A 25,140-nucleotide genomic window follows, 5' to 3' on the forward strand; every position below is an offset into this window, starting at 1 on the left:
TCTTCTCCCAAATTTTCAAGTGGGTGGAGGGGGAGTGGAGGAGGGGCACCTGGGTTTAGAACGGCAAATGACCAAGTAACTAACGTGTTTGCCAAAACCCAGGGCTAGCTAAAGACTTCTAGTCTTCCAGAAACAGAAGCATCTTTGAAGCGATAACGATACGTTTACTGCACAGCTGCACGCCACGGCTGGTGGCAGGGAGGTACCACCCTCAGGACAGGGAGCTGGCCTCAGCCTCCTGGAAGGCAGGGAACACCTCCCTACAGCAGGGCCAGATTGCAAGGAGGGGAACCATGACCGAGGAAGGTCTTTGCCAGTGAGACGAAGCTGCCGCCTCACAAGCTTCGTGCAGGGATGAGCCTGTTTGCGCAAGGCTGTGCCATCCCACGTATCACACAGATTGGGACCGAGACACAGCCACGCCACGGTGGGTTGGGGAACAGACACACGACAGATAAGAGCCTAAGGCAGACGGGGAGGAAAAGATTTTGTTTGCATCAGAACCAATCCATTTTCTCAAAATGTGACTTATCCTCCTGTCTCTTATTTTGTCACATTTTGGAGGGTCTCCTCCTTGGCTTCCAAGGAGGAGAAGGCACTTACTTACATCAAATAACCTTTCTATATACATCTCCTCATTGACCTTATCACGAAGGGCATCCTGAGAGTGACGGACGAAAGTCACGTAGGCATCGGCCACGTCCATCCCGGGTTTCTGCAAAGAAACAGGAGAACATGAAAATGGACTTCTCGGACAGTGACCCTTTCTCGATGACCCATGCATTTTACCCTGCTGTGCACCCCCAGAGCTTTGGCTGGAGTTTGAGGCTATCCACTGGGGCTGGAAGCTATCCATAGTATACAGTATCGCTATCCACAGCCTGCTCTGATAGTCCAGGAACTGAAACTGATATTCAAACCTCCTGCTCTTTCCAGAAATCCAACCTGGCAAGAAGGGAGTTGGGATTACAGGGTTGTATAGTTTATTATTTTTTTCTACTATTAATTTTTTTTTCTGGAAAAGATACTCTGATGGATAAATCTTCACCAGATAACCCAGAGACATTCTCTGGATTTTCTTTGGATTGAAACCTCCATTGAAAAATACTCAAACATACTGCCTTCCACTGTCCTTAATATAATATTAGAAAAGTGACAGCCTTCCCCGATCCCCTCTTTAAAAAACTGAGGAAGTGCCAAGTCAAGAAATTGTATTTAAATCTCTATCCCTTCCGACCCAAGTCATATTTTTGGGGGTAGTTTAACCTGAGTATGTGGTAAGTATTTCCTTATCAGTTTACTCACAGGAGACATTAACCAGTGGTCTTTGCTTCCCTTAGAGTCCAAGGTACAGCCTTAGAGTCCAATGATTCAAAAAAGATGGAGAGGGGGAAGGATTTGATTTTTTAAATAAATTAGATTTTCTGGAAAGGTAAGCAGGTGGTTCATCCAGTAGTTACAAAACGATTTATTGTAAGGAAAAAAAAAGAAACTAAGAATGCACACTGCTTGAGCTGTTGCAATCAAAGTTATCTCAGAAGAAACCTATTAAAACACTGTAATATGGGTCATTAGGAGAGCTGCCACAAACCCCTTAAATTTCCACAGTGGGTATGTATGTTTGCTGATAACTAAAAAGATTAGTTTTCATTACTGTGGTTTACCTTAGATCACAAAGTATCATTTCTCTACAAGACGTGACTGTCAGGCACTGCAAATTGAAGTTAGTTAACACTTCTGTGTAATTTCCAGGGTGAAAATGAGGAAGGTTTGGAAACAGTAGGACTGTATTTTTTTTTTTTTCCTGATACAAAGCAAACAATTATCAAGCAAAGGGCCAATGCTTGGCCCCTGGGACGCTAGTAACATTTCTTAACACCTGCTGAAACAATGACAAGGTATTAATTTGAAAAACAATGAGGACCACTCAAAGCCACAGTAGTCAACTGTTACACTTTCAAGCAATTTTCAGGTTGTGTGATGGTCCTATAATTGTTGCAGTTTTATGATACGAAACAACAGAGGTTCTCCAATGAGATGCAAGTGATAGCTATCAGTTCTAAACTGGCACCCCTCTTCTCCTCTCCCTTCGGCAGCCACACATCACAGGGCGTTCTCAGTGGGAATGGGGACCCCTACCTGGGGCACTTGAGAAACATTATTATTGTTTCCATTTCTTCCCTGGTGATGCTTGTGGCAGATATAACCCTTTCCTGGACACATGCAGCCATCTTAGAGCTAAGATTCAAAGCCAAATTCAGCAGACCTGTTTGTAACCACAACAGTGATCTACGATAATGGTTATTTTCACCACTCCTTCTCTTTTCACTAAATTACTGTCCTCAAAGGGACATTTCATTTATGTTTTAAAAACCTTGGTAAAAACATCAGTGCGGTTCAGCTCACCCAGGTGAACTCCATGAGTCTCTATCTTTTGACTCTTTTTTCTTCATAGAACTCACCAATACCTGACACTGTATTATATATTTATTTTATTGTCTTCTCCCACTAGCACATAAGCTCCATGAATACAGGGACTTTATTGGCTCTATTTTCTATTGTGTCCTCAGCATATAAATGAGAACTGGCACATAGTAGGTGCTCAGTAAATACTTGCCAAATGAACAAAATCATGAATGAATAAGCCCCTGTCCCACCTCCTTTTTTAGACTCCTCAGTCACACTACATGGATTTTTATTGGATCCCCCACACACTGGAGCTTGTGAAAATCATTTCAATTTCTCTGGGCCTTGGTTATACCACCTGTAAAATGGGATTAATAACAGTTCCCCTACTTACCTTCAAGGATTGTTGTGATCGTCAGCTAAAATAATGGATGTTAAAATGCCTCAAAGGTCCTAAATTGCTATACAAACATGAGCCACTATGATTCTTTCCCCCCCACACGATTTATCACTTCATGACCTTACCTATCTTTGGAACCAAGAAGAAAGAAAGGGCTTCAGAGAAACCAACGTCAAAATAAAAATGACAAAGTCTCTGCATGGAAATGTGTTTTCTCAGAGTCCCCTGGTTCCCCACTCACAACCATCTTCCATTTTAACCAGCTTTACGTCCAGTTCTAACAGGTCTGTTTTCCATCCTTTGGGGGACCAGGAAGGGGGATGAGGGGACTTATTTGAAACAGGTGTGTTGATTAAAGCTCTCACTTTTCGAGATAGCCTGAGCTTGAGGGAGAAGGCTGCCGAACTGGAGCACCAGACATGTATATTCAGCATCCCCTGAGGTTTGGGGCTATGAAGGGCAGACGCCCCTATACCTTGAGAGGTCCTCAGGGGAGCGGGGCCACTGGGGAAAGACACAGTCACAATGGTGATCCTGGATCACAGGGAAAACGTTCAAGGACTGTCGGCTCCCTATTGAAAAAGGCAGGGAAGGCTGTGCAATGCATTCTAAGCAGGTTTTCAACCAAAATGGTTAAAATAAAAACTGTCCACCGACCAACAAGCTAACTTGTAGTTGTAGATGGAAAATATTCTTGACTAAACAACTGATGCTATTAGGTAAATGAAGCTTTATACCACATGGCTTATCTAGTCACCATGGGAAAGACTTCAGGTGACGGTGAAGTCTTAATATCTCACAATTCCATTGTTTATTTTAAGTGCGGCTTGGACAGACTGATGGCATAGGATGTAGATGTTAAAAATAATTAAACAAACAAAGACTATATAAATGTCTGTATAGTTAACTCCATGCATGTGTGGAAGACATTGTTTGTGAAGAAGGCACTTGGTGGCTTGGAAGAAACAGGACATTTTAACTGTAGCTTGCTCCTCCCAGGATATTGCTGAGCTTGAGGAAAACAAATTCAAATTTTCGGCATCTTAAGCAAGCCCTAATTAGGAATGCAAATCTGCTCTGAACTGAAGGGTCGAACACTCCATCTAAGACAAAGAGATATGCTTTGGGGATTATGCAATGTTTTGAATGACCCGGTAACGGCGCTTCTCTCTCTTAGTGTCGATAATTAAGAGACAAACCTCTGAGGTAACTAAATACTAGTCCCCACAAGGAACTAAACCAATAAACCGTGTGCTAAAAACCTCGCAGGGCAACAGAGGTCAACTCAGTCTTCAGAGCTAGAAGAAACTTGAAAGGTGATTTTAGCCAATGGTTCTTAAACCTGGCTGCAAATGAGAAGGATATGGGAAGCTTTAAAGAAAAAACCTGATGCCTAAAAAACAAGAACCAAACGAACAAACAAAACTGATGTCTAGACCCCATACCCAGAGATTCTGCTTTAAGTTGGCAAGCAACCTCAGGCTACCCCTCGTAAAACCTCCCCAGATGTTTCCAATATACAACACCAAGGTCCAGAATCACTGGTTCCCAAACTTGCACCATCTATCAGAATCAGGTGGAGAGCTGTTCTAGAAAGAGATTTCCAGGCTTTACCCCAGAACGACTGAATCAGAATCTCTGGAGGCAAGGGGCTGGGAATCTCTACTAAAAAAAAACCCACAAAAACAAACCAAAAAACCCTTGCCAAGTATCACCTCTGCACATTCTGGTTTGGGGACCACTGACTTAATAGGTGATACTTGCTGGTGAGCTGGTCAACCGACTCTTCAAAACAAAAACAATGAAACAAAACAGCAAACCTTGATCTGTAGTGCTCGCCAGTTTCTGTGGTGTAAATACTCCCGCCATGGCTGAGTCTGAGCTACCAAAGTGCCCTCACTGAAGGCAGAGTTGGAAAGAAATGCACGCAGTTGACTTTTGGGAGCCAGTGCTAGCAGGCTCTATACATCAGACTGCAAGCACGTGACTCTTCACGCTCCCATTTACTCGACAGGTGACCTTGACAGCCACTTAACCTCCCTGCGCCTCAGTTTCCTCAGCTGTGACACAGGACGATCATATTACTCCCTTCATAGGGTTGTTTTGAGACGTAAATGATGACTATTTACTCTATGTGAACAACGTACAGGTAGTACCTGTGTATTCTGTACGATCATTTTCTAGAAAATTGTTTATTTGTTAAAACTTATTATAACACCATCTGTTACAAAAATACTTTAACGAACTTAATTTTAAAGTTTAGCTTTGTCCCAAGCTGTACTAAGGGGTGAAATCATGGTGAGAGAGCACATTTGATGTGCCGATCGTGTTTTTTTCTAATACTCACTAAAATAACTTCTCAGTTATCCAAACAGAGATGCTTCTCCGTGCACTAAAGGAAATCATCTTGCAAATGAGGTAGTGTTTAAGAGCATGGTTTAAGTCTCAGCTCTGCTCCTTATCACCTGTGGGATCCTCAGCACGTCAACCTCTCTGTGCCACTGTATCCTCACCTTACAGTGGGATTGTTGTGAAGGTTAAGCGTAAAGCACTCTGAACGGCGCCTGGCACACGGTGGCTGCTTTGTAAGGCTTAGCGGCCGTCTCTGTCTCTATGGTATTGTGTATCATCGGTGGGAAATGCACCCCATTTTGGGACATGCCGCATCCTTTTCTTCTGCCTCCCTGGAGGGCCGAAACTTGGCTCATTGATTTTTGTTCCCTTTCACCTTGACGTAGAGTCCATTTTTTCCTCATCTTTACAATACATCTGAGCCTGGCTGGCAGGAAGTAGGTTGAACCAATTAACATTGCCGATACTTGACTTTCTGACCTACCCCAAATAATCTGACCTCCTCAATAATTTCAGCCAGATCATTTTTTTCCCCAAGTATTTGGGTTTTGCCTACCTGGTCGCCTGTTTATATCTCACCGGTGAGATCTCCCCTCTGCTTTGAGGTATAAGAGAAAACAGACTTCAGCTACCAGATCTTCGGGTTGAGGACTAGAATTGCCATTTCTATTACTGTTGAAGCCCAGTGCAGGCCAGGGTGGATGTCAGCAAATTCACCCCCCCCCCCCCCCCCCCCCCCGGCTCCGACCCTGTGCAATAGAGCAGAGCACTCCCTCGCCCCTCCCTCAACCCAAGGGCCTTGCTGCTGCTGCTGAAATATCTAGTGAGTGCCAGGTACAGTGCTGAGCATCCCATATATGGACCATATCATCTGCACAGCAAGCCTGTGACGTGGGTATTATTATCTTTATTTTAAGGATGGAGAACCAGCTCAGAGAATTTGAGTAGTTTGCTCCCTGTGAACTGAAAGTTTCTACTCTGGGGCTTGGGAAAATAAATTACTTAACTTCTCTCCATGCTCCAGGTATGTGACCTTTTTCTCTTCTCTATTATAAGGACTATCTAGGTGAAGGAGTCGGAGGTCCCCCAATAAGAAGTATTATATAAATTCAAAGCATAATTATTGATTGTACATTCTTTCATTAAACAAACAAAATGTATGCTAATGCTAAACTCACTCCAATTTTCCATTTTGCCATCCTTTGAGAAATAAGCCAATAAACCATTACACACTTAGCTTCCTGGGGAAATGAATTTAAATGTTAATATAAATCCTTTTAGAAAAAAAACAAATTTTAACAAATAAGTATTTGAACAAGGAGGGTACTTAATCACGTTCAGAATGAGAAACCCTCAGTACAAGCCCGTTGGTGGCTGTTGAGATAAGCTCTCTAAATTTAATATTTTATAATAGACTCACACCTCTTTTGTTAGAAATGGAGAAACAGAATCATTTTCTTTTCTCCTTCACTGGAATATATTTAAATCTCTCCAATTCTATTTTGCTAATAGGCAGGGCAAAGTCTGTCTATAAACGTATCCTGATTTATCACAGGTAATCCCACACTCTAGCATTCATGTGTAGAACTTAACCTCAATTTAAATGTAAATTCTGGGCAACTTTGAGTGCTTTATCTGTGAACTTGGAGACTGCCCTTCATTAACCAGGTCTGCACTAATTATAAGCAGCTTTGTAAGTTTCCCTTAAAACAATTGCAGAATTGACCCCAAAATGAACAAATTCCGAATTTATTTGTTTTAAAAAATTCCTGGCACCCTTGTGCAAATTTCTGCCTAAGGCCCTGCTCCCAAGGTGTGCAGGCAGGAGGGGAAGGGAGCTGGATGATAACAGAATGAAATATACCAGAGAAACCAATGAAAATGGAAATGAAAGTGAACTGGGTTTACCCTCAAAATAGGATCTCTTTTTCCTGTTGAAGGAAACTACAGTTTCCTACCCTCGTCTCATCTCAAAACAAATTTACTGTGAAATAGTCTTCGCTTCCTTTTGACTATACAGTTTAGTGGCAACTAATGAAAAGAGCACCATCAAAATTCTCACGAAAGCCAAAACACCCACAAAAACATTTTTCAAATACTCACAGGTACATCCACATATTTGGAAGCTGCCTTCACCTAAGGAGGAAAGAAGAGGATGGAAGTGAGGGTGGTGTTTATGTTTAATTGTTCACAGCTCAATGCTGTATCACCATCAGAGTTAAAACAATATGCTGGCAGACGGAGCTGACCAGGAAACACAGAAAGGTACTAAAAAAATAAAATCTGTTTGCTAATTTTTTTTACCCTGCAAGCCAGACCCACTGCTTTGGAGAGAAAGAGAGAGAGGGAGAGGAGAGAGAGGGAGGGAGGGAGAAGGAAAGAGAAAAAGACAGCAACATTTTTACTGAGCTTCTGTAGCTGGTGTGGGAGATCTGCATTTTCCTCCCTCCCTTTCAAAGGGAGAAAAATGACTGTAGCTAAACCCAGACCATTGAGTGGAAGGCTCACCAGTCTAGAAAAGCAGTTAAGTCCACTGTCACTTCTTGTACCTTGGGGGTCTTTGTATAATCTGGCTAGAGGTGTATCCTAATTGAATCTTTGAGTTCTCACTTTCCAGTAACTCTCTTCTAGAGAAGGGGATGTAGCGGGTGGGCACCCTTAACCCAGAGGGAGATGGGTGTCTGTGGGAGGGGGTTGGGAGGGTACCAGAGCCGTTCAAAACTGTCCCAAGGCTGTTGTTATGTCTCCTGGTTTTAAATAATAAAAAACCCAGAAGGGAAGTGCAGGAAGAGGGTATGACATTTATTTTCAGTTCTGGTGGAGGGAGTGTGGTGGAGTACGTACAGTGTTTGAGAGCATGGAATTTGGAGTCAGATCTGGGTTCAAATCCAAGCTCTACGACTTACAAGCTGTGTGACCTTGGACAAGTGACTTCTTCTCTCTGAGCCTCAGTTACCTCATCTGCAAAATGCAGATACCATTAGGTAACTGTTGCAGCAGGTCGATACAAGGGTGAATACACACAGAGTCCTGGGACACAGCAAGCACAGAATAAATGGGGGCTGAGAGGATCGATTCACAAGCAGATCTGGCGGGGCTCTGGGTCCTGTGAGAAGTCAATGAACAGCTGGGTTTGAGGAACAGAACCTGAGGAGGATGTCTGATATTCTATGCGTTTCCTTTTGACTCGGGTCACACACGTTCCACTTAGCACAGGTAAGACCGAGGGGCTACATTTGGGATCAGAGGAGCGTTTTCAGTTCTGTCGGCAAGTACCAAGACTGCGGTGCGCACCCAGCACTTAGGATGTCTTTTCACATCTCAGGTGGGCTGCCTCTTGCCACCTGGCTGAGGCCAGTATTGGGAGTCACTACCTCTACCCCCATGTCTCCGAGGAAAGTATCCAGGGGAGTGTTTCTCCCTGTTGCTATTTTCTCAAAGCCACTTTTCAAAATGTCAAATCTCAAGAAAGAAGTCAGCGAGCCAATGGGTGGGGTGGAAAGAGTCCAGGATTTAGAGTCAAAAGTTCTGTAAGTGATAGAATTAGTTGACCTTGGGATCATCACTTCGAGTCTCTTCGCCTGGGTTTCTCTATTTCTAGAACAAGGTGACACCACTGTGTACTTTGTAGGGCTGAGAGCGTGATCAAGTGACAAAATGTACGGGAAAGTGTTTCATAAACTTTAAAGGGCGGAACACACATCAATTAATTATTAAGAGGGCAATGCATTCTGTCTCCTGGAATCATCGCCAGCACCCAAGATGATTCCTAGAGTCTCCAGTTACAGATTCTCTCAGAACCCGACATTTTTTCCCTTTGCAGCACTGATTGCAATCTCAATTCAGTAATTTTGGTGCCATGTCTGTCTCCCACAGAATGTCATGTCTTGTCCCTAGCTGTCTCCCCAGTGACTCACTTGTTACCCGGCTTAGAAAGGGTACTCAGTGAAAATTTGTAGAAGGAAGGAGAAAAAGCTAGTGACCAGTGCCGGCTTCAGGATGGTTGAGGAATACACAGACCAGATTGAGAAGCCACTGCCTGAGTTAGTCTGAAGGCCAACAGGGTTGCATATAAAGCTGGATGCTTGCAAAGCTTGGTGAGTGAAGGAAACCACTCTGGACCATTAAGGGGGGTATGAGGAAAGCTTTCCAGAATTTGCCTAAATAACATTTTACTAAATGATTCTCAACTCGAAATCTTTCCTCTTTATTCCTGTTCTAGAATTTCGTTTGCGCAAGAAGGTGGCTTTCCTTTCAAACCTCCTCTATGTACATTAATATATAACATTTGTATGATGTTTTGCACTTTGCAAAGCACTTTCACGTACTGTTTCTTCTCTAAGCCACCCTGCAAAAGGGTGGCTATTAATTGTTTATCTATTCACTATTGAGAACACTAAAATCCACAGAATTTAAGAATTTATTTCATCATGATCTAAGCCAGAAGACAGAGAAGCCTGGACTCACATGAGGGTCTCCCGAGCCCCACTTTTTCCTTTTGAACTCCTGGTCTTTTCACCAGTGGCAGAAAGTATGAGGAATTTAAGCATCAGTGGTCAGGGCAGGTGCTGACAAAACAATTCTTCTCAGCTACAAATTGCCTCCTTCCCTCTGTAGACTTAGTGCTTGGCAGTTGGTAGGAGTTTTGCTACAGCTGAAATGATCAACCTTTAAACACACCCACTCTTACCACCAACACACAGTTTCAACCCAGAAAATGACACCAGCCGAAGTCTATTCCTTTCAAAGCAGTTTGGGAAGATAAGGCAAGCTCTATGTCATGACGGAAACCATCCCCTCTCCTACATGCACTAGCCTTCAGTTTGTTGGTCTTTTTTAAAATCTGGTAACTGCTGACTTGCATTTAGTCTTATTGATCTTTCTCCCATCCCATAAAAACAGGAAAAAACAGCTCAGAGTAAACTGTGGTCCTATTAGGATTGTATCATTTTTTGGTCCTGGCCATTGAACTTGAAGAAAGATGTTGAGGATACAGGGCAGTCTAGAAGTGTCTTCTACAAGAAAAGTAAAGGAGAAGGCATCTCGCCTGGAAGAGGAAGGGCTAACAGCAAATGAAATGAAAACTTTCACGTGGTTAATCAAGGACCTTCAATGTTGAAGGGTTGAACTTGGTCACGGTGGTTCTAGAGCATAGAATCAGGACGAATGAGTAACATGACGGGGCCCCAGAAGAAGGTGCGAACAGCTATCTCAGTCTAGCCAGGCACTGGCTATCTCTGGTGATCAAGAACTCATTGCTGAAAAAAAAACCCCCCAAAAAAACCCTCCTTGCTGGAGGAGCTCAAGCAGGAGGTATGTAGGATGCTCCGATGTGAGACTTTCCTTATGCGAGAGGTGACCTGGAAGGCTGGTCTCTGTTGCTCACCTCCTTAAGAGGTAGAAAGCTGTCATCAGTTCTGTTTTTTTTTTTCTTTTTCTTTTTTTACAGTATACATGTTGGGATATAGCAGAGTGAATAAACTGACAGAACCAGGATCAGAACTCTGGTCCCTAGAACCCTCTCCTGCCTAATGTCAACAGTGCTACCTTTTTAAGCATCATGTTTCTTTGAAGTATCCATAGGACTGACCATGTTTTTGGCCAGCTATACTCTAAGTAGAGAGGAAGGACCAGATCCTCCCAACCCACTAAGGGTTTGGAATTATTGCCAAGGGTCAGAAAGTCCAAGCGCACACCAGACACTGTGTAGATCAAATAAACAACCGACCTTGTAATCTACACAAGACTATTTCCCATCAAGACTGTTGTTCCCATCAAGACTATTTCCCAACAAGACTGTTGTTTTGATGAATAAAATACAGATTTCTTAGAAAGCACAACCTATTTTATAAAATTTTGTCATTATGCGTTTTTTCCCATCAAGGTCTGTCAAAAGTGTGTGGGTTTGTGTGTAATTTTCATTTCTTTTTTAACTTCAAAAGAACTCTTCTTGGTGAAGTGGCTAAAAGGTTGGGCTGAAGATTGGCAGGGTCAGAAGTCGGGCTTTGCCATTTTCTAGCTTGGTGACTTTGACCGAGTCAACTTCTGAGCCTCCTCTGCAAATGGGACAATTATAATGTTTCTCGAAGGAATATGGAGAGGACTGAGTGAGGTAATCCATCCAAGGGTACAGAACAGAGCTGGGGACATGGTCAAAGCTAATAAATGCACCTCTTCTTACTGGCAATATCGGCTTACTGGTGTAGCTAGAGCCTCTCCTCCTTAGCTTGGCGGTCGTGGTGACAGTTTCACTGCTCGCCTCTAGCCCACGGGCAATTTCTTGCCATGAAAAGGATGCTGGGATCTCCTCAGGTTACCAGGAGGCATCTGAGCTGGTCTTCAGTCTGGCAAACTTCCTGCCAATTCCATGAACACCGTACACACTGGACTTCTCTCCAGAACACTGAGGCAGCAGCAAAGACCTCTGCTCCCTCCCTCAGGCTGCCCAAGGCAGGGCATGAGTGAGAGGGCAGTTCCCCAAGCCAGGGCGCTCTGTATATTCAATCGCACATCCCTACTTCTCTCTGGTACAAAGCCAAACGTCCCGGGGCATAGGAGAGATGGCTGCGGGAGAGGCGTCTGCCCCAGACACCTGGTCTGGCGTCCTTTTTCTGCAGGGACTCAACTGCCCTCATGGGAGAGACAAGAACTGTAACTTCAGCCAGACTTCACTTCCTGATGTCCCTGCTTTCTCACCATCCCCTCTGGTGGGACAAAGAACGTCCCTTCTCTAGCAGTATCCATGAACACCCCACCCCCACCCCTCGACCAGACAGAGCCAGTTCTGGGAAGGCAGGTTCGAAAAAGAGACACAAACTATAAGAGTCTGACGGAGGCCAAGGGTGAAGGTGGGAAGATGAGCTGTCAGCGAGCAACCTGTTCACATTTTCATAGGCCTGCAGCAAAGACCGAGTCTTAGGTCCAAGGCACTGCATTTGGGACTGTAGGTAAAGGCAATTGTTCCTTGATTTCTAGTGCCTTCCTTGGATGCTGTCTTAATGCACAATCTCTCTAAACACCCAGAATAAGTCATGTCCATCCAACAATTCATAACTGTAAGTTACATTTCTTGAGTGCTTTCGACTTGCCAGGAGATGAGTTAGGAAGATTGCATGCGTTGTATTTAATCCTCACAACGACCTCTGGAAAAGGGTCCTATTAATAGTCCCATTTTACAGTTGACAAAACTGAGGCTAACAGAAAGGAAGCAATTTGGCTTAAAGTCACACAGCTAATAAGTTATAGCTTTGAACCTCCCATCCCTTAAGCTCCCTATTATTCAGTTAAAAAAAAACAACCTATCAAACCAGTCATATTTAAGTCTTGTTTCTTTGTGTGTGTAGACACAACCTAAAATGGCCTCTCCAGGAAAAATGTCTGAGAGATTTGAATAATTATCTGCACCGACTCAGTCAGGGCAGAAGGTCCAACACAGTTTCTCTGGCTTTGAATGTCCCAGCTAATTACCTCGACCCTCCACCTGACTTAGCGTGTGTGGACAGCCTTAATGGTTACTCTATTGAGCTCCTCCATTATTTTTCAGGTGCCCAAAGGTAATCTTTTCATTGAACACTCACCATTCCAGGATTTTCACAATGCTGATGACTAAGGGATTTTCTTCTGCCTGGTCCTAATAAGGGGACCTGAGTTAATCACTGTGTAGCTTTGATAGGGAGCACGGCGGGGGCTTAAACCACTTCTCTTGCTTCATTAGGGGAAAAAGCAACCCAGGTGCAGACCACGAGGACCTCAGGGTTTGTTACTATTAAATCAATGCACGGACAAGAAAAAAAAGTGGATTAGGCCCTTTTTGCAAACAGAAATCTGGTGGGTAAGATGCAAAGATGGAAGAAAAAAGAAGTCTGAACAGATACCACTGCATTAGTGACTGCCTGAGCTCTCCTTTCTCCCCGTGGTCTCTTAAAAAAAAAAAAAGACAAAAACCAACCAAGCAAACGATTTATTCTCTGCACAAGCTGACGCCACCCCTGCCTGTTTGACTTCACAAGAACTTGGGGCTGATTTCTCTGTCTTTGCCTACAAACTGCCGACCACACCACTCTTTCAAGGGGCCGGTAACATTTACTTGAGTGTCTGGCTTGTGAAATTTCTGCTGCAAGGAACATGAGGCTATTTTGCTGCCTTCTCCACTTCCCTAACCCAGGTGATCTTAGAGATCTGGATTTTTTCTTTCTTTCTTTATTTTTTGTGAGAGTTAAGGCAGTTTGGTATGTCAACGTGCTACTTCGTGCCACCATCATCAGTAAAATGATTTTATTAGTTGAATTTTATCATCTATCACCAGCCTTATGTCTAGAATGTAGGCTCTATGAGGAATAAGAACTTCTTTTTCTCTCCTCACTATCTCCACTGCCTGGTATATAGTAGGGGCTCAATAAAAATATATTTGGTTGGTTAACCATATATAAAAGAGAGAATCAACAAGGTTGGCTAACCATATATATGGTTGGCTACCATACATAAAAGAGAGGATCAACAAGGACCTACTGCAGAGTACAGGGAACTCTACTCAACACTCTGTTACGGCCTATATGGGAAGAGAATCTGAAAAAGAATAGATATATGCATATGTATAACTAAATCACTTTGCTGTACACCTGAAACTAACACAGCATTGTAAATCAACTATACTCCAATATAAAATAAAAAATTTTAAAAAATGTGTTGACAGAATGAACTTCTGAGCATGGTACTCTTTACTCTGTACCCAGGATAAAGGTTTCTAGTGCTTTCTTGAAGCTGTTATTCAAGCTCTGACACTCTTAAAGAATCACTTAAGTGCAACCGGGCACTATCAATTCAAAAGGAAATGGCTTTTGTTGCTTCTGTGAGATGAGCTTAACGGGTCTCTTGTGTCCCTACAGTATGAGTACAGCACAGAGGTGGGAGCTCGAGGCCAGGAGTCAGATACCTGGGCTGGCATCTGCTTTGATCAGCCACCGGTTGTGGGCCAGGCAATTAACTTCTCTAAGCATCAGTTTCCTTCTTGGAAAATAGAGATAATGACAGTATTTCCTCCTCATGGGGTGGTTGTACAGATTATTAATAGAAAAAAGAGATTTCTTAAGGGCTTAAAACGTGCAGGACACTATTCTAAGCATTTGACTTGTATTAAATTCATTTAGTGCCTGCAAAGCATCTAATGAGTCACTGTAGGTGAAAACCTTTGCACAGGGCCTGGCACATAGTACGTGTTCAATAAATGTTGCCTATTATTTTTATATTCTCTTTTCCTTTCACGTCCGAAGGGGCTGATTTGATAGTTCAGGTTCCAGGGCACAGGTTGGGCTATGTTTGCTAGTGGGTGGGGTTGTTAAACCTTAAACATCTGCACACTGAGGTACGTGGTTCTGTTTCACGGTTAGAAAGCTTCATGATGTCTGGGACTAATCCTGCTGTAAGAGGCCTGGCCATCTTACTTCCTCTCTTCTTTGCTGGCTCTGTACCAGGTTGTGGTCTGGACTCTCTCTCTATTCTATTTCTCCTTGGATCCTCAGGCCTCAGCGCTTAACAAAGAGATCCCTGGAGACCAGCAGGGCTCCATAGAGTTCTCTGCATTGGAATATGGACCCAAAGCCCACCTCACAATGTGGTAGCTTATTATTTTGCTCCCTGTGTGGGCATGCCACTCCCATTGAGAAGCGGGGTCTATTATTCCTCCATCCCCCTTGAGCCTGGGCTGGCCCGTGACTGCCGTGACTAAGAGAATACGATGGAGGTGACGCCACATCAGCCCTGAGCCTAATCTTGGAGAGGGCCAGCAGCTTTGCTTCTTCACCCTTGAAAGCCAGCTGCCACTAAGTGCAGCTGTGCCGAGCCTGCCGTGCCATCAGAAGCCCACGGCACGTGGAGAAGCTCAGCTGGATGAGACGCCATATGGGGGAGAAATAGGCACATGGAGACACATCAAGCTATCAGACATTCAGCCCCAGCCCAGCCAAGCAAGCGACCCCTGTCAGCGCAACATGGAACCAAAGAATCCCCTAGCCACGCTCTTCCCAGATTTCTGACCCACAAAATCGTACACAAAACAAACAGATCGTTTCAAGCCACTAACTTTGCCACAGTGTGTTATGCAGCAATAGATAACCAAGATATTCAAGAAGGTGTCGCTTGGTCTCCTATTTCCCCAATTTTATCCATTGCATGTATTTTCCTGGAGGATGCTGTGGGGAGGTCACTGATGGTCTAGGACAGGATTTGGGCATTCCTGGGTCTCCTGGCTGTAAAAGGAGACCAGCTGATTTTCATCTGATTCTCAATGATATTTACTGAGCATGTATGTATGGGGCACTGAGCTAGACACCTCACGTATAACTAACTCAATTAGTCATTCCTGTAGGACATTAGAAGGCTCATTTCACCATCCCCGCTTCACAGATGAGGACACTGAGGTTCAGAGAGGTTAAGCAAATCTCTAGAGGTAAACCAGTAAGTGTCCAAGCCCAGGTCTGGTTATTAAGTGCAGAGTCCTTTCAGGACATCAAGCTGCTGATATTGTGAAAATGATGTGTCATTCTAAAGCTATTTCTTACCTAATAATCACCTGGGATCTGGGAGAAGGCGAGCCGACTTGTGGGACGTATAGGGACTTTGGGTCAGACAGAGCTTTGTTGGAATTATGCTCCATCACTTACTAGTTAGATGAACTTAGGAAAAATTTTTAACCTCCCACAGTTTCTATAATCTCATCTGCAAAATGAGGGTAACAACAATGTCTTCTTTAGGAGGTTCATGTGAGGCGGAACAGGCTGACATCATGTTAAGTGCTCAGTGCAATGTCTGGTACCTAGTAAGAGCTCAAGAAGTATTACCCAATATTGTTACTAGTGTTTCAGTCACTTGTCGTTACCTGCGAGTTGACTGTACCAAGTGTGTTCCCATCTATAGTTTACAGACTAGCAAAAAGGCTTGGCAAACTCTGGCCTGTGGGTCAAACCTAGCCTGCTGCCTGTTTTTGTGTGGCTCACGAGCTAAGAATGGTTTTCACATTTTTAAATGAAGGAAAATCGAAAGAAGAATCATATTTCCTGACATGTGAACATTACAGGAAATTGACATTTCCGTGTCCATCAATAAAGTTTTATTGGAACACAGCCATGCCTATTCATTTACATCTTGTCGATAGCTGCTTTCACGCTACAAGGGAGGAGGCTGAGTCTCTGTGACAGAGACTATAAGGCTTGTAAAGTGAAAAATATTTACTCTCTGCCTGTTTCCAGAAAACATTTTCTGACCTCTGGACTAGAGGAGGAGCCATTGGGGTGGGGGGTAGGGGAAGAATCATAAAATGTAAATTTCTAATCTTAATACGGCCATTAACTAGTTGACTGACTACTTGTCTAACCTGTTGGCCTCCTGTCCTTACCTATTATAATAGGGCACAGAGCTAAACGTTTACCCCTGATTCCTTCCAGAAATACGACTCTTAGATGGTGTATGAGGCAGGTGCTAGGAAGAATGTGGAATAGGAAACACTTCCCACACCTTGAAAAGTTTATAAATACTCTAGCAGTAAAACAAAAGGCTATTAATATCTTAGTATTAATAAGAGCTCTGGAAATGAGGCTCCAGGAAAAATTATAGTACCAGGGAAAAGGAAAAAACAATAGCGATAAAGACCATTCACACAGGTACCAGACAACGTAGCAGGGACCACTGGGTAGACTTGGTGATGAAATATCAGGATTACAATAGGCAGCATGTGTTACTTATTTACCCTGTGCCAGGCACTGTTTTCACTGTTTCTTCTGAACCACCTCCTTTAATATTCCCAGTACCTTCGAGATGCAGCCTCATCATCTGTACCTCTCTGTGCTGTTGTGAGGATTAATGAAGATGATACACATACAGGGGCAGAATAAAGGACATGGCAAGTCCTCAGTACGTGCTAGCTGCTATTACTACTGTTGGAATTGCACGCCAAAGGAACAGCCTTTCTATTCTACTGGCAAAATCAGCTAATTTGCCCTGAGTGCCTACGTTTGCCCATATTTTTCCGCAACCTCCAGTTTTCATGCTCTCTCTCTCTTTTTTTTTTTTTTTTTGCAGTACGCGAGCCTCTCACTGTTGTGGTCTCTCCTGTTGTGGAGCACAGGCTCCGGACGCGCAGGCTCAGCAGCCATGGCTCATGGGCACAGCCGCTCCGCGGCATGTGGGATCCTCCCGGACCGGGGAACGAACCCGTGTCCCCTGCATTGGCAGGCGGACTCTCAACCACTGCGCCACCAGGGAAGCCCCATGCTCTCTTTTTTTTGTGGCAGAAATGGAATGGGCAGGGTTCTATCTAAATGCACATAGCCCCAGTGATAAGCATCGCTCAGGCCAGTAACATGGGAGAACCACGAGCACAGCATTCATCAGCAGAATGGAAATACCCGAAAAAGGATGCGGTCATTTCTCACGGGGATTAGAGGAAGTGCAGGGAAATGGTTGAGAGCACAGACTCTGGGGTTGGATGGTGTAGGGCCAAATTCTAGATCCAACACTGACTAGACAAGTTACTTCACTCTTCCATGCCTTACTTTCCTCATCTATAAAATGGGGATAATAGTACTCTTCATAGAGTTGCTGGGTTCCTAAGCGAATTTCTAGAATAGTTCCTGGGGCATAGTAAGTAAGAACTATGTGTCAGCTATTAGTATCATTTCTGCTGGAAAATCAAGTTGCTTTAGGTAGTTAGGCTTGATATTAAGCTTGGTCTGGCACTATCGGACAGCTACAAGTGACTATATTTAAATAAACGAAAACAAAATGCGATTAAAAATCCAACTTTTTAGTTGAACTAGTCACATTTCAAGTACAGGTGGCTGGTGGCTACTGTATTAGACAGTTCAGATATAGAAAATCTCCATCACTAGAGAAAGTTCTATTGGACAGCACTGGTCTAGACTCGAGACATTCGTAAATATAGGTTATTACATTTTTCAGTGATAAGAGTGAAGAGGTGTGTCATTCAGTTCCCTGTTAGAACAAGAGATCAGCTGGAAGCAGCAGCAGGGGAAGGAAAAGGACATGGGTGTCAAGAGCATCGTCTTGTGGATGAAACAAGAACTAAAGGTGGATGGGTAGTATGTAAAGTGACTGGTAATACTGATGTAACTGTAACAGGATGGGGGGTGGAAAGTGGAGAGGGCAAAGTGAGTTATCTATTGTACTACAGCAGGGAGGTAAATCATCTCTATGATCAATAAACCAAGAAACTGCAGTATAAGAACAGTACTTAGAGCTAGGAAGATAAAAGCAAACTTGTTTGCAAGGGTCCCTTCTGGGGTAAGGGATGGAGGATGGAAAGGGATGCGACAGAGAACTGTTGCTTTTTAAAAAAATAATTATTGTGTTTCTGTACTATTTCACATTTTAACCACGTATGTATATTTCTTTCATAAAAAGATATTGCAAAAAGAACAAAACAAGTGATAGAATTTTCAGCATTTGAGCATTTGCGGGAAGAATGTATCTTCTCCAGGGTAACTCCTTCAAGGTTTTTGCGTGAATGAAATCATGATTCTGAGAAGCAAAATGGAGCAAACCACCTCCCGCTCCCCAATACATAATCTGGATGCTCTAAGTGCATCTTGGGAAGAGGAATAAACTGTAAGTGCCAACCAAGGGACTGACGGCTTGGGGGAGACAGAATGTGCCAGTGGGTGGATGTACTGGGACTGTGTGTGCGGGTAAGCAGTTGAGCAAACCTCGGTGGCTCTTGCTTGGGGCCAAGTAACAATTACAGTGAAAGCCCTTTCCAACAATTTCTGAGCACTGGAGAAAAACACAACCCTTGAAGTAGATCTGGAGTCACAGACCGTGCGACGGATTCCCAGAGCTCTGCCACCAGAGGGGCTGAAATGTTTTCGATGCTTGCTGAAGATCAAGGGTGTTTCAGGCCAACTGTGAAATGCTGTGCCCGTGTCAGCACCGTGTACTTGCTGCATAGATGCACATTCACTGGGAGGCCATCTTCCCTTGCTTTCCTTTTTCGGAGGGCCAGATTTTATAAACACTGTTTTTACAGATGTAGGAACTGTGATACCAAAGATTTTTTTATGGGTGGGTCATCAGATGGTCATTGCTCAGAAAGATAATCTCTGGCTTTGAAAATGTGATTCATATTTGAAAGAGTTAAGCATCAAAATGTTTTAAAATAAAATTTCTCTAAATTGCCTATAAATGAAACCAGGGTTTTTTTTTTTTTTTTTTCAGATAATAGAAAGAGAATATTGGATTCAAAGTCTGGACTCTCACTACTGTTCCTTCAATGACTGACTATGTGAACTTTGGAACAGTAATTGTTTAGTTTTCTCATAGACAACATAGAAATAATTAATACCTGATATATGGTCATATATAAAAATATGGATGCATTTACCAATGACTAAATGCCTGATTTACACTAACTTATTTAATTCTTTTAAGAACTTGTCTCCTCATTTTACAAATGAAGGAACTGTGTCTCAGAGAGGTTAAGTTTCTTCCCCCAGGGAACACAGCTAAGAAGGGGTAGAACTAGGATTTGAACCTGAATGGATCTGACTTCAAAGGATTCACTACTGCATTATGCCTTCTCCTACCCCGCCCTACCTTTTTCACAAGCTAATTTACTAAAGTCTGAAGATAAAATCCAGACAATAGCCTATGGATGCACTTTGAAAAGCAAAAAGTTACGTTATGATTTTATTCACCGATTACCACAAGACCTCATATGTAATGACTGATGTAACCATCGTTGATATTCTGAAATGACCTCTGAGGACCACTGTAGAGCTTCAGAGGGGCTAGGGAAAGGTGGGAGAGAGCCCAGGCCTTCCTGGAAAGCATCCTTAGGCAAGAACGTGAGTTGCAGGGCTGCTGGTTGATTGCACGGCTTCTGTGCATGTTCATAAATATTGATTGTGATTAAACTATTATCATAGTAATGAGGGTAATAATACCTCCTCCAGCCCATCCCACCGCACTACTCAAAGTCCCCACCTTTCATTAAACAAAGAGCTGCTGGCACTGCTGGGGAGTTGGGCAAGAGGCAGGGAAATGATCTCTATTAAGCAAAAGCGTTCTGTTCCACGCGCTGATTAGGAGCCGCAGCCTCATTAACAAGGAGAATTGTTCTCGTCTCCTGTTGCTCAGGGTACTGTGCTCGGAGACTGGGTCCAGGAAGTGTATGTTCTCATCTCTCTTCACCCCCCTGGGGCTTCCGAACAGATGCCTGATTGAAGTAGACCTGTTTTTCCTTCCACTCTCCCTCATGTCTGTCCCAACACTTCATTCCCAGAGAGGATTTCTGCAAGGCTCAAGGGCTCCTCCAAACCTACCGTTTTAATGCTGCTGAGATTTAACAATGGTTGCATGCTTATTATTTGGCTGGCACGAGGCTAAGTGATTTATTAGTAATTAACCCTCACGGGGGGGGGGGCATGATGATTATCACCATTTACAGATGAGGAAACTGAGGCTCAGAGAGGTTTAGTGACTTCCTGCAAGACCCAAAGCTGGCAGCACCATGAAGTTGGTATGTGAATGTGGGTCTGTTGGACTCCAGGGTTTGTACCCTCTGAAGGATGCTGAGCTGCTCTTCCATGCTTATTTACACGGCATCCTCTCATTTTAGGAGAAACTCGGAAGGGCGAATTGGAAAGTTTAATTTTGTAAAATCTCGAAGCAGGCATGAAGGCTTATTTTTATTTGATTATAAGTGAAGGTGGGGGGGCAGGTGCTTTGCCCACCTCTGGCATTTTTAGGTTTTGTTCTGCCTTATAAACGTCTCTCAACACTAAGAAGCCCAATCGAACGCAAGCTGGAAGATACCAAGGACCATGTCTTACTCGTGCCCCTGCTTCCGCATGGCCCGGGTGCGAAGCCAATGAGGCTTGTACCGTCATTACTGAACATTAATGTTTCTGCACGAAGGGACCACCTGTCAGCCCTGCTGCCCTCCTCTTCTCCCCACAGCTGCCTCAGCGTGAAGTTGAGGGTATAGATTGCTTACATCACCATTGCCAGTGACAACTTGTCTCTTGTAGCCAGCCTAGATCTGCTACAGAGTGGAGAGGTTTCTTTTTTTTTTGCTTCTCCCCCCACCCCCACCCCGCTCAGCTCAGGTAAAGGGTGGGGAAAACAAACACATGGATTGGATAGAAGGTCTGGGTTCTGTGACGAAACGAGTGGTTCAAGTCATTTTCCTTCCCTGGCCTCAGTTTATACAGCTGCAAAATGGGGTGACTAGAATGTATCACAACTTCCCAAACTTCCGGCATCAATACCACCTTCCCCATTTGGGCTATTGCCCATGTGCCATCTGTACTCTATTTACTTATTTACTTAATATTTTCCTTTAAATTGGCTCTCTTTTAAAAAATACTTAATTATAAAAAGAAACTTGGTGTCACTACCATACATGGAAACTAAATATCACTCTCAATAAGAGAAGTATAAAAATAAATACAACTTAAATATTAGGTTGACATTATGGAAAAACCCGAGCGAACTTTTTGGCCAACCCAATGCAGCGACATTATTACTTCCTAGGTAGGCAGGGTTGCCTGCGGCGGGTCCACAGCCTGAGGCCTGCTCACTCTCCCTCTTTCTCTTCATTAGACATGAAGATGTGAAATTTTAGAGAAGTGTGAGAGGAAGATAAGCCCTCAAACGAAACTTTCGCCTTGATAGAAGGATAAGGAAGAAAATATAATTTAAAAATAACCCTCTCGGGCTTCCCTGGTGGCACAGTGATTAAGAATCCACCTTCCAATGCAGGGGACACGGGTTCGAGCCCTGGTCCGGGAAGATCTCACATGCCGCGGAGCAACTAAGCCCGTGAGCCGCAACTGCTGAGCCTGAGCTCTAGAGCCTGCAAGCCACAACTACTAAGCCTGTGCTGTAGAGCCTGCGAGCCACAACTACTGAGCCCACGTGCCACAGCTACTGAAGCCCACACACCTAGAGCCCGTGCTCCACAACAAGAGAAGCCACCGCAATGAGAAGCCCACGCACTGCAACGAAGAGTAGCCCCCACTCGCCACAACTAGAGAAAGCCCACGCGCAGCAACAAAGACCCAACGCAGCCAAAAATAAATAAAATAAATAAAAATAACCCTCTCACAATTTGATTGGTTCTATTTAATACTGAGTTGTTGCCGCATCTAACATTCTCTCAGGTAACATGTGGTATATATCCCATGCTTGGAAAACACTCAGTGATGTGCTAGGAAAAAGGCTGTCAAAAAGAAGGAGAAGGAGAGGAGGAAGGGGAAGAAGGAGAAGCAACAGCCTTGTTTAGGCAGAGTTTGCCAATTTCCATGGTGCAAATACTTTGACTCTGGTCAATTTTAAGCTACCAACAGGACATCACTAAATCTGGACATGAAAAGAGTTGCAAAGAATTGGCTCTGAACAGCAAGTAGGAACTGAGCACATCACTGGAAACACTGGACCAGAAAATTTCCGAAGTTCCTTCTGTTGTATGTACTCTAGACAATAACTTCCAGAAAACAGAGATAAGGTCTTTTTTTTTTTTTTCTAAAAAGTCTTTCCCCATCTACAGCTCTAGCTCAATAATTTACAGAGAGCAATCATTTAAAACATGGTGGCTGATTAACTGATTCTAATACTCAGTGATATAACCACAGGAACAACCACAATCATAACAATATTAAAACAAGTATTGAATGCTTATCCCATTCCAGGTATATAATATTTTTCTCACTTATTTCTAACAATACCACATAATATAGGTCTTACTATTATTCCCAGTTTATAGGTCAGTAAACTAAGGTAAGAAGTCAATTAATCTGTCCAAGATTATACCCTGGTAAGCGGCAGAACTGGAAAAGCAAGTAACCTTGGTGCATGTTGAAATAAACCTGGTTCAATTTAACATATGCTTGGAAAATGGGATCTTCAATTCTGGTAAAACATCCATTTTGATTACTAGAGAGGTATTCTAGAGACTACGTATGCATGCAAAGTTCTTGAAGAATTAAAGCATGAAGTGCTAAAAGCACGCTAAACAACGGAAAATGTCTTTGATGAATCAAATTTTGAACAGGAGAATGTGCTGAAATAGAAGTTGTAAGAGAGTTTTGGTTGATCCCGTTACGGATAATAGTTTGGGTTGCTTAGGAGAAATGATACTATGCTAAGGACTGAACCAGTGAGAAAATTGTTGGTTAAAAGCACTAGGGTCATTTAAACCTTCCGACAGGTTTAAGTTGAAGGAAGGTTAAGAATGGCTACTTATGGGGCCCTCACAACATGGCAGGTACCATGCAAGGCCAATGCTCTCTTTGTATCTATTTGTCCCCTCGACTCCCTGAAGCAGGTATTAGCATCCCCACTCTAGAGTTGAAGAAATGGACTCACAAACGCTCGATAATGTGCTCACGTGTCTGTAAGTCTGGGCTTCACAATCACATCTCTCCCTCTACCTTTCTGGTGATAAGCTTCCCACTGCATGTGGCTCGGAGGTCAGGTCAGAATCTCTATCTTTTAATTTCGGAACAATTATTTCCTGTTTGAAGACATGTACATGTTCGTTAGGTATTTCTTTCATAGCTGACACTTCTATGACCCTGTAGTTCAGCGCCTCACGGTCTAAAGAAAATACTGTGTCTGTCTTACGTTCATTTTGAATGACATTTATATGTTTGCTAAAGAATATTAAGGGAAATGGTTGACTTTGGATGCTTTTTTTTTTTTTTTTTTCTTCTGAAAGCTTCTGAAGCGTTGCCTTGGACAGCAGGTATGTTAATTGTCAGCTGCGTTTTCAAGGCATGAACTGGAAAGAAAGATGATGTCCTACTAGGTGATAAAATTATCTGTCATAGATCCCAAAGTGGATGTCAAGTTCTGAAAAACTGGGGAGCAGCTGATGAAAGAAGTTTGTAGAAGACATGGCAGATCAGTGCTTTATAGTTCTTGAGCGTTTCAGGGTCCGGTGGTTTTGTTTGGTCCGTGTGAACAAAATACGTTAGATGAGATAAGTCTTGCCTTCCACTGGTGGCTCGAAGCTTCAAACTCAGAAGACCACAAACCCAACGCCAGATTGTAGCAATCTCAGAAGCTGTGTGACTTTGGACACATTACTCAACTTCCCTCATCTGTAAAATGGGGATAATCATCATATCTATTACAGAGGCCGATTGTGAGGATCCGATGAGAAAACGCATGTAAATCACTTAGCACAGTACCCGGCACATAGTATGTTCAATAAATGTAAGTGTTTACTACCATGCTTGGTGCTTCTGTCCAAGGCAGGCACCTCCACTCTGAAGTGTAGAAGCCAAATGACTTGAATCACATGATTTCAGCATCTGATAATTTGATGAGGTTACCCTCTGAGGGTGAACCAAGACCTCTCTGTCTACACCGCCATCACCAGCCCACACTATAAAAAGCCATTTCTCCCATGCTGGGCATTCCCTGAGGCCACAGCAAAAATGGAACACCATCAGAAACAACACTAACAAATGACTATCAACACCCACCCGACTCTACCATTTGAACTGCCTCCTGACCAAAATGTTCTGTGGACAGAAGTGAATTCCCTTGATCCAGTTCTGGCCTTGGACCAAGGTGGCAGTCTCGTTCTCTGGCCTGTTATCAAGAGCTCTGCACCGGGACTTCCCTGGAAGTCCTGTGGTTAAGACTTCGCCTTCCAATGCAGGGGGTGCGGGTTTGATCCCTGGTCGGGGAGCTAAGATCCCACATGCCTCCCAGCCAAAAAATTAAAACATAAAACAGAAGCAATATTGTAACGAATCCAATAAGGACTTTCAAAATGGTCCACATAAATAAAAATCTTAAAAAAAAAAAAAGAGCTCTGCACCAAAGCAGTCCATGCTGCTTGACCTACACTGACACCAGCCCTGGTCTCGGATTCTAGCAGGAAAAGAGGCATGTCTACTTCATTTCATTTCTAAGTGGCAGAACAATTAAAATGCTGGCAAAAAGAAAAACGGTGAATGAGG

At 43.4% G+C, this 25,140-nt stretch overlaps 1 protein-coding gene across 8 annotated transcripts in view; it reads right to left on the bottom strand.

Annotated features, from left to right (window-relative positions):
• The window catches only part of CADPS (calcium dependent secretion activator), a 480,039-nt gene that overhangs the window by 38,994 nt on the left and 415,905 nt on the right, over nt 1-25,140 (bottom strand). For all 8 annotated transcript variants that reach the window (XM_073811329.1, XM_033865233.2, XM_033865230.2 and 5 more), the window contains 2 exons: nt 7,262-7,294; nt 608-715 (listed from right to left, as the gene is read on the bottom strand). In XM_073811329.1, the coding sequence (XP_073667430.1) occupies nt 608-715; nt 7,262-7,294 (141 nt within the window). The remainder of the gene's footprint in view (nt 1-607; nt 716-7,261; nt 7,295-25,140) is intronic.

The sequence above is a fragment of the Tursiops truncatus genome, chromosome 10 (genome assembly GCF_011762595.2).
Source record: "Tursiops truncatus isolate mTurTru1 chromosome 10, mTurTru1.mat.Y, whole genome shotgun sequence".
Taxonomy (NCBI): domain Eukaryota; kingdom Metazoa; phylum Chordata; class Mammalia; order Artiodactyla; family Delphinidae; genus Tursiops; species Tursiops truncatus.